The 17,622-nt window shown below is 37.1% G+C and overlaps 1 protein-coding gene across 6 annotated transcripts in view; it reads left to right on the top strand.

The window, feature by feature from the left end:
- The window catches only part of LOC131931986 (coiled-coil domain-containing protein 186), a 34,305-nt gene that overhangs the window by 1,096 nt on the left and 15,587 nt on the right, over positions 1-17,622 (top strand). For all 6 annotated transcript variants that reach the window (XM_059288864.1, XM_059288845.1, XM_059288854.1 and 3 more), the window contains exons 2-10: positions 4,151-5,851; positions 6,989-7,103; positions 9,158-9,286; positions 12,747-12,959; positions 13,241-13,360; positions 13,699-13,803; positions 14,611-14,709; positions 16,381-16,467; positions 16,625-16,767. In XM_059288864.1, the coding sequence (XP_059144847.1) occupies positions 4,151-5,851; positions 6,989-7,103; positions 9,158-9,286; positions 12,747-12,959; positions 13,241-13,360; positions 13,699-13,803; positions 14,611-14,709; positions 16,381-16,467; positions 16,625-16,767 (2,712 nt within the window). The remainder of the gene's footprint in view (positions 1-4,150; positions 5,852-6,988; positions 7,104-9,157; positions 9,287-12,746; positions 12,960-13,240; positions 13,361-13,698; positions 13,804-14,610; positions 14,710-16,380; positions 16,468-16,624; positions 16,768-17,622) is intronic.

Genomic DNA, 17,622 nt, shown 5'->3' with positions numbered 1-17,622 from the left:
GATAATGTCGGTGACATCACTTTTTTTCCCCCAAAAAATTCGGAAAAGTCAAAACCTTGATATACAAACAATCTAAAATAAATTAGTTTAAAGGAACATTCAAAGAGAAAAACATATAGTAAGTAGTACTACATTTTTATAATGTAGGCAGCGGTAATAATACAAAATTTCTTTGCAACAATACAAAAGATGTTCAAAGACGATAAATCGGGCGGCCTCGTTGTTCCACTCAAAAGAAATATGTTGATCTATCATCTGCGGTATTTTGGGTGGTTTTCAAACAAGGTGGTATCCTAAGTCGACCCAAAAGATGTGGGAAAATCTGAAGTCTTAACAATGAAAACAAACGTCTTTTAAATCTGCCTAAAAAATCACTGTAAATCGTGTGTGGTAAAATTTTCACAGATATCTTCTTATTTTACCACCACCTAGCGTAAGTATCGGCTGATGGTAATATACGATACAAACATTTCATGTGATCGACCATTATCGCGCCCTTTGCGCAATTTACAGCTCGCCATTTTGCAGTACTCAAGCTGTTGTGTTCCCATGGAAATAGAGTACCACTTTCTGTTACTTGAAATCATTCAAAAATTGCTAGAAACCTGTGCATACAATATAATTCATATCTGAAATTTCAACAATCTAACTTTAACAGTACTCAAATTATCAGGTTTTGAGAAACAGTATTAGAGACAGACAGGATTGCAAAAACTAAGTTTTTACAGCTCTGGAATGTTGTTTAACATCAAAATCTCAATTTAGATTTTTGCATTATTACAATACATCCTTTATATTCCCGTATGTAATTTCCATTTAGTAGGGAGGTGTAAAACTGAAAACTTCATTTAATTTTTGTGCCCGATTATAATACTTCCTCTATACTCTCTATACAAGAAAGAAAAAATGCCTAATACAATTTGATTTTTTTCATTTTCTAATAGAAATCGTAAACAAAAATGTGATAAGTATCTAAAATATTTACTGGCAAAGTTTTGTGTTTAAAGTAGGGTTTCAATACTAGCCAATCAAAGTTCTTCTTACTAAAGTGAAACTTCAGGTTAAAATTTTGGGTTGATTATCAATATCAGAAATGTTAACTAAAAATTAAAAGCAAAAATATTTTCAGTTTCTCTGCATTTGCAAGATTTTATAAGATTAATTCTTAAATATAAAGTGTCTGAAGTTATTTCTTTAAATGCTTGTACAACCACTATGATGGGATGTACAAAAACATGTTTTTTTAATCCATGTTGTCATCAATGATCCAGGGCATCACCTCCAACTCTAGTTACAATTAGACTTGGACTAATTCTATTACTTGGTTCAAAAAATATATGGACTTTGGTCTAAATAAACGATGAAATTTCAAATGAATGTGGATCCAAGTGAAAAAATTTAAATAGCCCAACTTATACTTAATAGCCCAACCTCCATTAAGGCATTAACCTAACCTCTATTTTAGAACATTTTATTAAACCACAACAGAACGATACCAAAGAATTTAGAAAACCCTGCTCCATGTATAATAGATTACACCTTTTTAGTTTTCTGGGTTGTATGTGGCTGGACAAAGCAAATTAAACAATGGACAGCACAGTTTTTCTGGGTTGTATGTAGCTGGACAAAGCCAGTTAAACAATGGACAGCACAGTTTTCTGGGTTGTATGTGACTGGACAAAGCCAATTAAACAATGGACAGCACAGTTATTCTGGGTTGTATGTGACTGGACAAAGCCAAGTAAACAATGGACAGCACAGTTTTTCTGGGTTGTATGTGACTGGACAAAGCCAATTAAACAATGGACAGCACAGTTTTTCTGGGTTGTATGTAGCTGGACAAAGCCAGTTAAACAATGGACAGCACAGTTTTCTGGGTTGTATGTGACTGGACAAAGCCAATTAAACAATGGACAGCACAGTTTTCTGGGTTGTATGTGACTGGACAAAGCCAATTAAACAATGGACAGCACAGTTTTTCTGGGTTGTATGTGACTGGACAAAGCCAATTAAACAATGGACAGCACAGTTTTCTGGGTTGTATGTGACTGGACAAAGCCAATTAAACAATGGACAGCACAGTTTTTCTGGGTTGTATGTGACTGGACAAAGCCAATTAAACAATGGACAGCACAGTTTTCTGGGTTGTATGTGGCTGGACAAAGCCAATTAAACAATGGACAGCACCGTTTTCTGGGTTGTATGTGACTGGACAAAGCCAATTAAACAATGGACAGCACAGTTTTTCTGGGTTGTATGTGACTGGACAAAGCCAATTAAACAATGGACAGCACAGTTTTTCTGGGTTGTATGTGACTGGACAAAGCCAATTAAACAATGGACAGCACAGTTTTTCTGGGTTGTATGTGACTGGACAAAGCCAATTAAACAATGGACAGCACAGTTTTCTGGGTTGTATGTGACTGGACAAAGCCAATTAAACAATGGACAGCACAGTTTTTCTGGGTTGTATGTAGCTGGACAAAGCCAATTAAACAATGGACAGCACAGTTTTCTGGGTTGTATGTGACTGGACAAAGCCAATTAAACAATGGACAGCACAGTTTTTCTGGGTTGTATGTAGCTGGACAAAGCCAGTTAAACAATGGACAGCACTGTTTTCTGGGTTGTATGTGACTGGACAAAGCCAATTAAACAATGGACAGCACATTAAGTTGCCACCCTTTAAGTTGGTCATCAATGACACATACCCTGTACTTGGCAGGGATCCAAAAGGATAAGTAGGTTTATAGGCTGGTAATATGGTGCTTATTGTCCCATGGTGTTGGCGTGTTGGAAACCTCAGCTCCAGTTACCACCATCAGTGCTATGATTTTAATGATTCAATAATTGTGATTGAATAGGTGCACGTTGTGTAGCATACTGAGGTATACAGATCAAATTGTTGTGTGTAGATAGTGTGCACAGATGTTGCCACTTCTGTAACAGTTGTGACTGTCTGTGTCTTATATTGATTTATGCTGTTATATTTCATTATATTGTACAGATGCTTTGGCTTTGAGTTCTACAACGCATTATCCTAGAATGTATCACATTAGCTATGCTGTTTCTACCTTCACTGAGTCTACAACACATTATCCTAGAATGTATCACATTAGCTATGCTGTTTCTACCTTCACTCAGTCTACAACACATTATCCTAGAATGTATCACATTAGCTATGCTGTTTCTACCTTCACTGAGTCTACAACACATTATCCTAGAATGTATCACATTAGCTATGCTGTTTCTACCTTCACTCAGTCTACAACACATTATCCTAGAATGTATCACATTAGCTATGCTGTTTCTACCTTCACTCAGTCTACAACACATTATCCTAGAATGTATCACATTAGCTATGCTGTTTCTTTACTGAGTTCTACAATGCTTTATCCTAGAATGTATCACATTAGCTATCCTGTTCCTGTCCTCATTTGCTCAAATCTAGGAGAATGTAATAGAAAATGAAAGAGTAACAGGATGCCAGTATAAAAACTTGTTACAGCTACACACTACATACACATTTTTTGCTGCAAGTAAAATCTTTTTATCATGAGGAAATTGATTAAAAAATAAAAGGCTATTAGTTTTAAACTGGGGACACAATATTTTAGCCAATGTTGCTATGCTCATATTTTTTCTTTTAGATTTGTTATAATATCAATATATTAGCCTTTTTTTTTTATTATGCTCAATTTTAACTAAGATGTTGAGTCCTTTTAATAAACAACAAAGTTAAGTGAAAAAACAACTCTGATAATTATACTTAAGAGGAAAATAGTATTATTGGAATACAATTGTTACAGTTTTCATTTTGAATATTGAATGTAATGATTGAATATAGAATGCAATGACTGAATATTGAATTCTGAGATTGAATCAAACTGAATGCTAAGATTGAAATAAACTGAATTCTGAGATTAAATCAAACTGAATGCTAAGATGTAATGAAACTGAATTCTGAGATTAAATCAAACTGAATGCTAAGATTGAATCAAGCTGAATGCTAAGTATGAATCATGTTAAGATTGAATCATGTTAAGATTGAATCATGTTAAGATTGAATCATGTTAAGATTGAATCATGTTAAGATTGAATCATGCTAAGATTGAATACAAAACTAAGATGATGTTTGTGTCTGTTCCAGAATGAGCTGGCTGGAGCCAGAAGGTGGAGCTGCTGAGATGGAGGAGAACCCTGACCCAGAGGAAGACACAGATTTGCCTGGGAGGGTACACCTGGTGGGCCGGGCTCGCTCTGAGGAGGACGGCCCTGAGGATGATCTCAGCATGTCTGGCCATGCTGATGAGCCAGCAGAGGATCATAGAGTAGAGACCAACCAGGACTGGCCAGTGGAAGCCAGTGCAACAGTTGCTGGAGTGAACACACATGAGCCTGAAGGTAGCCTGGACCTTACAGCAGCTCATGCTTGTGGTCAGCTCAAGGAAGAGGCTAGAGTCTACAGGGAGGGGGATGAAGAAGCTGCAGCTAGAGTCTACAGGGAGCAGGATGAAGAGGCTGCAGCTCCAGAATGTGAGAGCAATATCTGCCCAGAGGCTCACAGTGAGAGTGGAGGGCAAGTTGAGGAACTTGTCCTCCCAAACACAGAAGATCATAATGTATGTCTGCCCCCTATGTCTAAAGCCAATACATCAGGAAGTGATCTGAGTGTTGACCATGGGGAGATGACACAACAGTTCTCTGATGCCAATAGTTGCAACTTTCTGACTAGTGAGGCTGCTTTTACTGGAAATGTTCAAGTAGTGAGTAACATTGACGATGCCCCTGAGGCTGAAGTTGCTGATATAGTCTTTGAATCCCCAGTTGAAGAAGACAATCTAAATATAAATGTGACAGCACAATCGAAGCCATTGACAGAGGCATCACTTCCTCTGCTGGCCACAACAGCAAGCGACAATTTGGACGTTCCCCCCACCAGTAGTGACCATAGTTTACATGAGCTTTGTGACTCACAAGTACCAGAATGTGACAGAGAGGCAGCATGTCCCACCTCAGCTGTGGAAGGAGCTGAGTCAGCAGTAAGTGAGAATGGGGGAGTGTCTGATGTGCTCAGCCAAGACTCTGCTAGCACACCTCAGTTACAGCAAGCAGCCAATGCAGAGTCAGGCCTCTTACCCAATGCAGAGTCAGGCCTCTTACCCAATGCAGAGTCAGGCCACTTACCCAATACAGAGTCAGGCCTCTTACCCAATGCAGAGTCAGGCCACTTACCCAATGCAGAGTCAGGCCTCTTACCCAATGCAAACATGAATACCGTACCATTGCCAATAGAACCTTCAGCTCACTCTGTTGACAGTCCTGCACTCAATCATCTGCAGGAGTCTCCACTCAATCATCTGCAGGAGTCTCCACCTGGGGACAAGCAACCTGACACACCTCAGTGTCCAAACCCTACCCAAGCCATCAGTATTCCAGAACAGCGTGTCCCTGCCTCAGCTGGTCCTGTAAGACCTGCAGCTTGTAACAGCAGCAATTTGAGTAGTTTACTTTCATCAGGACACTCAAACCTTTTGTCTAGCAGTTCCAGCCCTTCTCCTCAATCATCTCCAGCCAGAGTTTTATCTCAGGCCATTGAGCCAGATCAGTTGCAGAGAGAGTTGGCTCTGGCTTTACAGAGTGATGATGAGGATGAGTTGTTACATGAACTAGATGCTGAACTGCTTTCTCGCTCACGAAGCAAGTCTCCCCAACCAGCCTCACCATTGAGGAGAAAAGACGTGAGCTCCCCCTCAAATGGCCTGCAGTCAACATTTGACATCAGACAGCTGCAGGCATTGAACCATCAGCTCCTTGACCAGCTCAAGATTAGGGACGATGAGATCTCTAGGTAAGGTCAAACTTGTCTAACTCTAGGCCTCGATTGTAGCAGACAATAGGACACTAGATTGTAGCAGACAATAGGACACTAGATTGTAGCAGACAATAGGACACTAGATTGTAGCAGACAATAGGACACTAGATTGTAGCAGACAATAGGACACTAGATTGTAGCAGACAATAGGACACTAGATTGTAGCAGACAATAGGACACTAAATTGTAGCAGACAATAGGACACTAGATTGTAGCAGACAATCAATAGGACACTAGATTGTAGCAGACAATAGGACACTAGATTGTAGCAGACAATAGGACACTAGATTGTAGCAGACAATAGGACACTAGATTGTAGCAGACAATAGGACACTAGATTGTAGCAGACAATAGGACACTAGATTGTAGCAGACAATAGGACACTAGACTGTAGCAGACAATAGGACACTAGATTATAGCAGACAATAGAACCCTAGATTGTAGCAGACAATATAACTAGGACACTAGATTGAAGCAGACAATAGGACACTAGATTGTAGCAGACAATGTATAGATTGTAGCTGATAATAGAAAATAGTCACAGACTAAGTGCATACACATTTTACTCAATAACTTCTTTATGATATTCTTGAAAATTGATACTAAAAATTTCTTACTACCACAAACCAAAGCCATCTGAGTTGAAATAGCCAGTTATATTGTTTGTGCACAGTTTACTAACCTATCAGGCAGTTAAGAATTTTTAATGAAATCCTTATTTCCTGTTGAAAATTTGAGTTTAAAATATAAATTTAGCATGTGATTTAATTTTAATATGTAAAATTAAGGCAATACTCTAAATTTGCTTTGTAACCATTAAGAATGATCATAAGTTTTTAAATTTTTTTTATTATACATATGGCTTAATTATAGTAATTAATAATTAATTAGTAATTTAATATGTGTTATCATTTATCAAATCATCTACCACTAGTTTAAAAAAAAAGATTTATTAATGTAAGTTGAATTATATTGGTGAATTTTCAAACCTTCAAATTTATAGGTTGAGTGATGATCAAATGTATAGATAGGTTGAGTGATGATCCAATGTATGGATTCATCGGCCCATCTTATAATATACAGATGTACTGAAGAATGCTAAAAATATTTTAGATTGACCAGTGAAAGAGATGCACAAAGACGGGAACTTTCCCAAGCTGTGTCACAGCATAATGAACAAGAGAAGCAAACAAGTGCTGATGATCTCTATCTTCCACAAATTAAAGAGGTACAGTAACTCATTTCTCAGGTCTCAGTAACTCTCAGGTCTCAGTAACTCTCTCATTTCTCAGGTCATGTTGACAGTGACTAGTATATTCTCAGGTCATGTTGACAGTGACTAGTATATTCTCAGGTCACGTTGACAGTGACTAGTATATTCTCAGGTCATGTATGCAGTGACTAGTATATTCTCAGGTCATGTTGTCAGTGACTAGTATATTCTCAGGTCATGTTGACAGTGACTAGTATATTCTCAAGTCATGTTGGTGGTGACTAGTATATTCTCAGGTCATGTTGACAGTGACTAGTATATTCTCAAGTCATGTTGGTGGTGACTAGTATATTCTCAGGTCATGTTGGTGGTGGCTAGTATATTCTCAGGTCATGTTGACAGTGACTAGTATATTCTCAAGTCATGTTGGTGGTGACTAGTATATTCTCAAGTCATGTTGGTGGTGACTAGTATATTCTCAGGTCATGTTGTCAGTGACTAGTATATTCTCAGGTCATGTTGGTGGTGGCTAGTATATTCTCAGGTCATGTTGTCAGTGACTAGTATATTCTCAGGTCATGTATGCAGTGACTAGTATATTCTCAGGTCATGTTGACAGTGACTAGTATATTCTCAGGTCATGTTGACAGTGACTAGTATATTCTCAGGTCATGTTGACAGTGACTAGTATATTCTCAAGTCATGTTGACAGTGGCTAGTATATTCTCAGGTCATGTTGACAGTGACTAGTATATTCTCAGGTCATGTATGCAGTGGCTAGTATATTCTCAGGTCATGTTGGTGGTGACTAGTATATTCTCAGGTCATGTATGCAGTGACTAGTATATTCTCAGGTCATGTTGACAGTGACTAGTATATTCTCAGGTCATGTTGTGGTGACTAGTATATTCTCAAGTCATGTTGGTGGTGACTAGTATATTCTCAGGTCATGTTGACAGTGACTAGTATATTCTCAAGTCATGTTGGTGGTGACTAGTATATTCTCAGGTCATGTTGGTGGTGGCTAGTATATTCTCAGGTCATGTTGTCAGTGACTAGTATATTCTCAGGTCATGTATGCAGTGACTAGTATATTCTCAGGTCATGTTGACAGTGACTAGTATATTCTCAGGTCATGTTGACAGTGACTAGTATATTCTCAGGTCATGTTGTGGTGACTAGTATATTCTCAAGTCATGTTGGTGGTGACTAGTATATTCTCAGGTCATGTTGTGGTGACTAGTATATTCTCAGGTCATGTTGGTAGTGACTAGTATATTCTCAGGTCATGTTGTCAGTGACTAGTATATTCTCAGGTCATGTTGACAGTGACTAGTATATTCTCAGGTCATGTTGACAGTGACTAGTATATTCTCAGGTCATGTTGGTAGTGACTAGTATATTCTCAGGTCATGTTGGTGGTGGCTAGTATATTCTCAGGTCATGTTGTCAGTGACTAGTATATTCTCAAGTCATGTTGTCAGTGACTAGTATATTCTCAGGTCATGTTGACAGTGACTAGTATATTCTCAGGTCATGTTGTGGTGACTAGTATATTCTCAGGTCATGTTGACAGTGACTAGTATATTCTCAGGTCATGTTGGTGGTGGCTAGTATATTCTCAGGTCATGTTGACAGTGACTAGTATATTCTCAGGTCATGTTGACAGTGACTAGTATATTCTCAGGTCATGTTGTGGTGACTAGTATATTCTCAGGTCATGTTGACAGTGACTAGTATATTCTCAGGTCATGTTGGTGGTGGCTAGTATATTCTCAGGTCATGTTGGTGGTGACTAGTATATTCTCAGGTCATGTTGACAGTGACTAGTATATTCTCAAGTCATGTTGACAGTGACTAGTATATTCTCAGGTCATGTTGACAGTGACTAGTATATTCTCAGGTCATGTTGTCAGTGACTAGTATATTCTCAGGTCATGTTGACAGTGACTAGTATATTCTCAGGTCATGTTGACAGTGACTAGTATATTCTCAGGTCATGTTGACAGTGACTAGTATATTCTCAGGTCATGTATGCAGTGGCTAGTATATGTGGTTTTTAATTTCAGTTAGAAAAAACAATAGCACAGCAGGAGAAAGATTTGAAGTTGTTGAAAGAAAAGCTATCTTCCCATGATAATGCTGCAAAAAGAACTATTTCAGCTCTACAGAATGAGTTGAAGTCAAGAGTTGAGCAGGTAAGAAATCAGTATGGTGATTCAATTTAGATAATTAATTAGGTATAGAATTAGTTATTAAAAAATAATTAAAAGATTTCTAACTCCAATAAAGAAAGGGAAGATAAGTAGGCATACTATAGGGACAGCTTGACCATCCAGCAGACAATGGTCAAACGTTGATCATTGATAATTTGGTTTAACACCCGAGAGCCGACCAGCCTATTAAGGGTCAGATAATTATTAAAAGCTACTGATTGGGTTGTAAAGTACATATTTTTAATAATATCCTGTGTCGACCATAACGTACAAACATAAAGCAAGAAATAAATAGGACTTATTGTTTTTAAAAACTTGAATATCGTCTGACTATTTTTATTTTTTAATTTCATAATTACAAAAAAGTAGAAAATAAAACATTAAAAACCTTTACAATAATAACCATTAAATTTACTAAAAATAAGAATATAAAATAAAATGTTTTCTTTAGTAAAATAATTCATAACTAAAATGTGTAGGGGATTTTTTTTTTTTTTTAATTGGCTATCATTCAAAAGTTCTTGGTTATTTTTTACAGTTATCTTTACCATCATACTGTAACGTAGTTGATAAAGAGAAACATTCTTAATTGTTGTGTGTAATTACCGCAACTAAAATTGTTTCACTAAGGAAAATAAACCGGGAGTGATCTCCCCTAAACTTTCTCGAATATTCTTATATAAAATAACAGGTGATGGGAACTCTGGCTATAGACATGATTTTTAATCCATTTTAAATACTTAGTTTTAAAAATAGAATAAAATCTTGTAGACAAATTAATTGCACACCAAGTGAACGCCAAATAAAAAAGCGCATAATAGTGCGCAATATTATTATTACTTTTAAAATGTACATTAGTTTTTTTGAGAAATCGGAAGTAGCGTAAAGTACTACTTCCAGTCAACGGAAATGACTCAAAATTTAATAGAAGGTAGAGAATTAGATCTTTTACTTACGTATGAAATTTCATTTATCTATCTGAAAGTTATAGGCTTTTGAAAAATTCAAAGTAGGAAAAGTACCACTTCCGGTTATCGGAAATCGCTCAAAAGTTGATACGGATCTACGATTTTGATTAAATACTTATATATGAAATTTCATCAACCTAGCTGTAACGGTACTCAAGTTATCATGTTTACACACGGACAGACAGACACACAGACAGACACACAGACATACGGACAAGATTGCAAAATTATGTTTTTCCGTTTTTGCACGATTACAAGACTTTCTCTATACTTCGTATATACAAGAAAGTAAAAAAGGAATGAATTGTTGTGTCACTAAGAAAAAAAATGTGTAAATTGTGTCACTAAAGAAAAAAATTTGGGAATTGTTGTGTCACTAATGGAATGTGTGAATTGTGTCACCAATGGAATGTATAAATTGTTGTGTCACTAATGGAATGTATAAATTGTTGTGTCACTAATGGAATGTATAAATTGTTGTGTCACTAATGGAATGTATAAATTGTTGTGTCACTAATGGAATGTATAAATTGTTGTGTCACTAATGGAATGTATAAATTGTTGTGTCACTAATGGAATGTATAAATTGTTGTGTCACTAATGGAATGTATAAATTGTTGTGTCACTAATGGAATGTGTGAATTGTTGTGTCACTAATGGAATGTATAAATTGTTGTGTCACTAATGGAATGTATAAATTGTTGTGTCACTAATGGAATGTATAAATTGTTGTGTCACTAATGGAATGTATAAATTGTTGTGTCACTAATGGAATGTATAAATTGTTGTGTCACTAATGGAATGTATAAATTGTTGTGTCACTAATGGAATGTATAAATTGTTGTGTCACTAATGGAATGTATAAATTGTTTTGTCACTAATGGAATGTATAAATTGTTGTGTCACTAATGGAATGTATAAATTGTTGTGTCACTAATGGAATGTATAAATTGTTGTGTCACTAATGGAATGTATAAATTGTTGTGTCACTAATGGAATGTATAAATTGTTGTGTCACTAATGGAATGTATAAATTGTTGTGTCACTAATGGAATGTATAAATTGTTGTGTCACTAATGGAATGTATAAATTGTTGTGTCACTAATGGAATGTGTGAATTGTTGTGTCACTAATGGAATGTATAAATTGTTGTGTCACTAATGGAATGTATAAATTGTTGTGTCACTAATGGAATGTATAAATTGTTGTGTCACTAATGGAATGTATAAATTGTTGTGTCACTAATGGAATGTATAAATTGTTGTGTCACTAATGGAATGTATAAATTGTTGTGTCACTAATGGAATGTATAAATTGTTGTGTCACTAATGGAATGTATAAATTGTTTTGTCACTAATGGAATGTATAAATTGTTGTGTCACTAATGGAATGTATAAATTGTTGTGTCACTAATGGAATGTATAAATTGTTGTGTCACTAATGGAATGTATAAATTGTTGTGTCACTAATGGAATGTATAAATTGTTGTGTCACTAATGGAATGTATAAATTGTTGTGTCACTAATGGAATGTATAAATTGTTGTGTCACTAATGGAATGTATAAATTGTTGTGTCACTAATGGAATGTATAAATTGTTGTGTCACTAATGGAATGTATAAATTGTTGTGTCACTAATGGAATTTATAAATTGTTGTGTCACTAATGGAATGTATAAATTGTTGTGTCACTAATGGAATGTATAAATTGTTGTGTCACTAATGGAATGTATAAATTGTTGTGTCACTAATGGAATGTATAAATTGTTGTGTCACTAATGGAATGTATAAATTGTTGTGTCACTAATGGAATGTATAAATTGTTGTGTCACTAATGGAATGTATAAATTGTTGTGTCACTAATGGAATGTATAAATTGTTGTGTCACTAATGGAATGTATAAATTGTTGTGTCACTAATGGAATGTATAAATTGTTGTGTCACTAATGGAATGTATAAATTGTTGTGTCACTAATGGAATGTATAAATTGTTGTGTCACTAATGGAATGTATAAATTGTTGTGTCACTAATGGAATGTATAAATTGTTGTGTCACTAATGGAATGTATTAATTGTTGTGTCACTAATGGAATGTATTAATTGTTGTGTCACTAATGGAATGTATAAATTGTTGTGTCACTAATGGAATGTATAAATTGTTGTGTCACTAATGGAATGTATAAATTGTTGTGTCACTAATGGAATGTGTGAATTGTTGTGTCTCTAATGGAATGTATGAATTGTTGTGTCACTAATGGAATGTGTGAATTGTTGTGTCTCTAATGGAATGTATGAATTGTTGTGTCACTAATGGAATGTGTGAATTGTTGTGTCTCTAATGGAATGTATGAATTGTTGTGTCACTAATGGAATGTGTGAATTGTTGTGTCTCTAATGGAATGTGTGAATTGTTGTGTCACTAATGGAATGTGTGAATTGTTGTGTCACTAATGGAAAGTTCCCTCCCACATGCCAGGTGACCAAGATGTATGAAGAATGTCTGAAGGAAAAAGACATGATGGTTGTGAAGTTTGCTGAATCTGAGGCCAAGTACATGGATCTTAGGCGCATCCTAGAGAGGAACGAGGCCAAGTTCAAAGAAGCTATCAAAGAGAAAGACACAATGGCAGGCGCACTCAAGGCAGCAAAATCTGATAAACAAAAACTCGTTGTTGGCTTTGAAACAAAGGTCAGTTAGCACTAATATAAAAAAAAATTACTAAATCATTTGAGTGCAAATATTTTATCTACTCCTATAAACTGTTTATCTCATGCAAGGCTGTTTTGATGTGTTTACCAAGTTTTGTGCTATCTGTACAAAGTTTTGTGATGTCTGTAATAAGTTTTGTGATGTCTGTAATAAGTTTTGTGATGTCTGTAATAAGTTTTCTGATGTCTGTAATAAGTTTTCTGATGTCTGTAATAAGTTTTCTGATGTAATTTCTGTACCAAGTTTTGTTGTGGTTTCAGTGTTTAGAAATCAGCAACCTACAGAAGGAAATAGAGAAACTGAAGGAGGCTGTGAGTTCTTCAGAGTACAGAATTAAATGGTTCCAGAACAAGTTGAAAGAGGAACTGGACCAGCACAAGGTCAGTTTTAGTGGGGACTTGTTTGTCATACTTGTTGGCTTAAACTTTTGTTACTGGAGGGTAGTTTTAGTGGGGATTTGTTTGTCATACTTGTTGGCATAAACTTTTATATCTGGAGTGTAGTTTTAGTGGGGATTTGTTTGTCATACTTGTTGGCTTAAACTTTTGTCTCTGGAGTGTAGTTTTAGTTTTAGTGGGGATTTGTTTGTCATACTTGTTGGCTTAAACTTTTATATCTGGAGGGTAGTGTCGGTTTTAGTGGGGATTTGTTTGTCATACATCTGGTGGGGTAGTGTCTACACCTGAATCTGAATTAAAAAGTTTGACTTGATCAACAGGAAACAAAAGGAAACCTAGAGAAAACTTCAGCCAAGCTCAAGGAAGCAAGGGAGGAAACTGAGATGATCAGGCTGGAATGTCAATCTATAGTTAAAAGATACCAGGTCAGTTTATCTGGGCAGATCTTATGTCAAGCTATAGTTAAAAGATGGGCAGATCTAATGTCAAGCTATAGTTAAAAGATGGGCAGATCTTATGTCAAGCTATAGTTAAAAGATGGGCAGATCTTATGTCAAGTTAAAAGATGGGCAGATCTTATGTCAAGCTATAGTTAAAAGATGGGCAGATCTTATGTCAAGTTAAAAGATGGGCAGATCTAATGTCAAGCTATAGTTAAAAGATGGGCAGATCTGATGTCAAGCTATAGTTAAAAGATGGGCAGATCTGATGTCAAGCTATAGTTAAAAGATGGGCAGATCTGAGCTATAGTTAAAAGATGGGCAGATCTTATGTCAAGCTATAGTTAAAAGATGGGCAGATCTAATGTCAAGCTATAGTTAAAAGATGGGCAGATCTGAGCTATAGTTAAAAGATGGGCAGATCTTATGTCAAGCTATAGTTAAAAGATGGGCAGATCTTATGTCAAGCTATAGTTAAAAGATGGGCAGATCTTATGTCAAGCTATAGTTAAAAGATGGGCAGATCTTATGTCAAGTTAAAAGATGGGCAGATCTGATGTCTAGCTATAGTTAAAAGATGGGCAGATCTTATGTCAAGCTATAGTTAAAAGATGGGCAGATCTTATGTCAAGCTATAGTTAAAAGATGGGCAGATGTGATGTCAAGCTATAGTTAAAAGATGGGCAGATCTTATGTCAAGCTATAGTTAAAAGATGGGCAGATCAAGCTAATGTTATAAATACCAGGTCAGTTTTATCCATTCACTTACCCCTTGACATTTATTTGTATTAGGAATCCGAAGAAATCAAGTCCAACAGTTTGGATAAAGAGTTGAAGATAAAAGAAACTGAACTCAGAACACAAATGCAGGAGAAGAATGATACAGAGGAGGTGTGTTGATGTGTGGTTGATTATGTGGGGGATGTTTGGGTTGATATATGGAGATGTGTGGGTTGATATGTGGGGGATGTGCAGGTTGTTATATGGAGATGTGTGGGTTGATATGTGGGGGATGTGTGGGTTGATATGTGGGGGATGTGTGGGTTGATATGTGGGGGATGTGTGGGTTGATATGTTGGGGATGTGCAGGTTGTTATATGGAGATGTGTGGGTTGATATGTGGGGGTGTGTGGGTTGATATGTGGGGAATGTGTGGGTTGATATGTGGGGGATGTGTGGGTTGATATGTGGGGGATGTGTGGGTTGATATGTGGGGAATGTGTGGGTTGATATGTGGGGGATGTGTGGGTTGATATGTGGGGGATGTGTGGGTTGATATGTTGGGGATGTGCAGGTTGTTATATGGAGATGTGTGGGTTGATATGTGGGGGTGTGTGGGTTGATATGTGGGGAATGTGTGGGTTGATATGTGGGGGATGTGTGGGTTGATATGTGGGGGATGTGTGGGTTGATATGTGGGGAATGTGTGGGTTGATATGTGGGGGATGTGTGGGTTGATATATGGGGGATGTGCAGGTTGTTATATGGAGATGTGTGGGTTGATATGTGGGGGATGTGTGGGTTGATATGTGGGGGATGTGTGGGTTGATATGTGGGGGATGTGTGGGTTGATATGTTGGGGATGTGCAGGTTGTTATATGGAGATGTGCGGGTTGATATGTGGGGGTGTGTGGGTTGATATGTGGGGAATGTGTGGGTTGATATGTGGGGGATGTGTGGGTTGATATGTGGGGGATGTGTGGGTTGATATATGGGGGATGTGCAGGTTGTTATATGGAGATGTGTGGGTTGATATGTGGGGGATGTGTGGGTTGATATGTGGGGGATGTGTGGGTTGATATGTGGGGAATGTGTGGGTTGATATGTGGGGGATGTGTGGGTTGATATGTGGGGGATGTGTGGGTTGATATGTGGGGGATGTGTGGGTTGATATGTGGGGGATGTGTGGGTTGATATGTGGGGGATGTGCAGGTTGTTATATGGAGATGTGTGGGTTGATATGTGGGGGTGTGTGGGTTGATATGTGGGGGATGTGTGGGTTGATATGTGGGGAATGTGTGGGTTGATATGTGGGGGATGTGCAGGTTGTTATATGGAGATGTGTGGGTTGATATGTGGGGGATGTGTGGGTTGATATGTGGGGGATGTGTGGGTTGATATGTGGGGGATGTGCAGGTTGTTATATGGAGATGTGTGGGTTGATATGTGGGGGATGTGGGGGTTGATATGTGGGGGATGTGCAGGTTGTTATATTATATGTGTGGGTTGATATGTGGGGGATGTTATACTATATGTGTCGGTTGATATGGGGGTAATGTGTATGTTGATATTGGGGGATGTGTGGGTTGATATGAAAGGGATATGTGTATGTTGATATAAGATGAGGATGCGTGTGTTAATATGGGAAGGTAATGTGAATATTGATACAGGATGGGGTGTGTTAGTCAATTAATATGGGAGGGAAGCACCTATGTTTGATGTTGGTGTGACAGTGTGTGTTGATACAGGTAGTGGATGTGTATGTTAAAAGTATTTTGTGTCATATTCGCTTTTATATATTTTTACAAAACTTTAAAAATTCTGTTTTTGTGCATTTTAAAGATTCATCAAATGACTAAAAAAGAACTTGATTCATTAAAATCTCAACACAAAGACATTATAGAAGAAGCTAAAACGTTAAAAGATAAGGTAAGTGTTCCTAGTGCATCTCCATGCATTGTTTCAATTCATTTTATTGTATATAAAACTGTTAGCTCAGTCAAATATCAGGTTCAACCCTAATGTTATTCTAACACATGCTAGCACCCACTGGTTTAAAATTCCTGTGTACATCTGTTGTTTGAAGGTTCATTGTCTAGAGGAGGAGAGACAACAGAATCACAGGATGATTGAGAACTATCAGGAGATCATGCAGCGCCAGAAAACAGAGAACGCCAGCTTGAGATCACAGATCACCACATTGTCTGCTTTAGAGGACGACTACAAAAGGTCAGTTTTACTCATTTGACCAAAGCTAGATTAAATGATGACTACAACAGGTCAGTGAAGGTCATTTTGCCACATCTAGATTAGACTATAAAAGGTAAAGGCTACTAGGTGACCTACTGTAAAAACCTGACAAAGCTGTGATATGACCTACTGTAACAAAGTGACAAAGCTGTGATGTGACCTACTATAACAAAGTGACAAAGCTGTGATATGACCTAATGTAACAACCTGACAAAGCTGTGATATGACCTACTGTAACAAAGTGACAAAGCTGTGATATGACATACTGTAACAACCTGATCAAGCTGTGATATGACCTACTGTAACAAAGTGACAAAGCTGTGATATGACCTATTGTAATAGTTGACAAAGCTGTGATATGACCTACTGTAACAAAGTAACAAAGCTGTGATATGACCTACTGTAACAGTTGACAAAGCTGTGATATGACCTACTGTAACAACTGACAAAGCTGTGATATGACCTACTGTAACAACCTGACAAAGCTGTGATATGACCTACTGTAACAAAGTGACAAAGCTGTGATATGACCTACTGTAACAACCTGACAAAGCTGTGATATGACCTACTGTAACAAAGTGACAAAGCTGTAATATGACCTACTGTAACAAAGTGACAAAGCTGTGATATGACCTTCTGTAAAAACCTGACAGCTGTGATATGACCTACTGTAACAACCTGACAAAGCTGTGATATGACCTACTGTAACAACCTGACAAAGCTGTGATATGACCTACTGTAACAAACTGACAAAGCTGTGATATGACCTACTCTAACAAAGTGACAAAGCTGTGATATGACCTACTGTAACAAAGTGACAAAGCTGTGATATGA

Source organism: Physella acuta, unplaced genomic scaffold, assembly GCF_028476545.2.
Source record: "Physella acuta isolate Inbredline_101_S28 unplaced genomic scaffold, ASM2847654v3 ptg000105l, whole genome shotgun sequence".
Classification (NCBI taxonomy): Eukaryota; Metazoa; Mollusca; class Gastropoda; family Physidae; genus Physella; species Physella acuta.
Note: the sequence above shows the minus strand (reverse complement) of the source record. Positions and strands in the feature narration are given on the sequence as shown.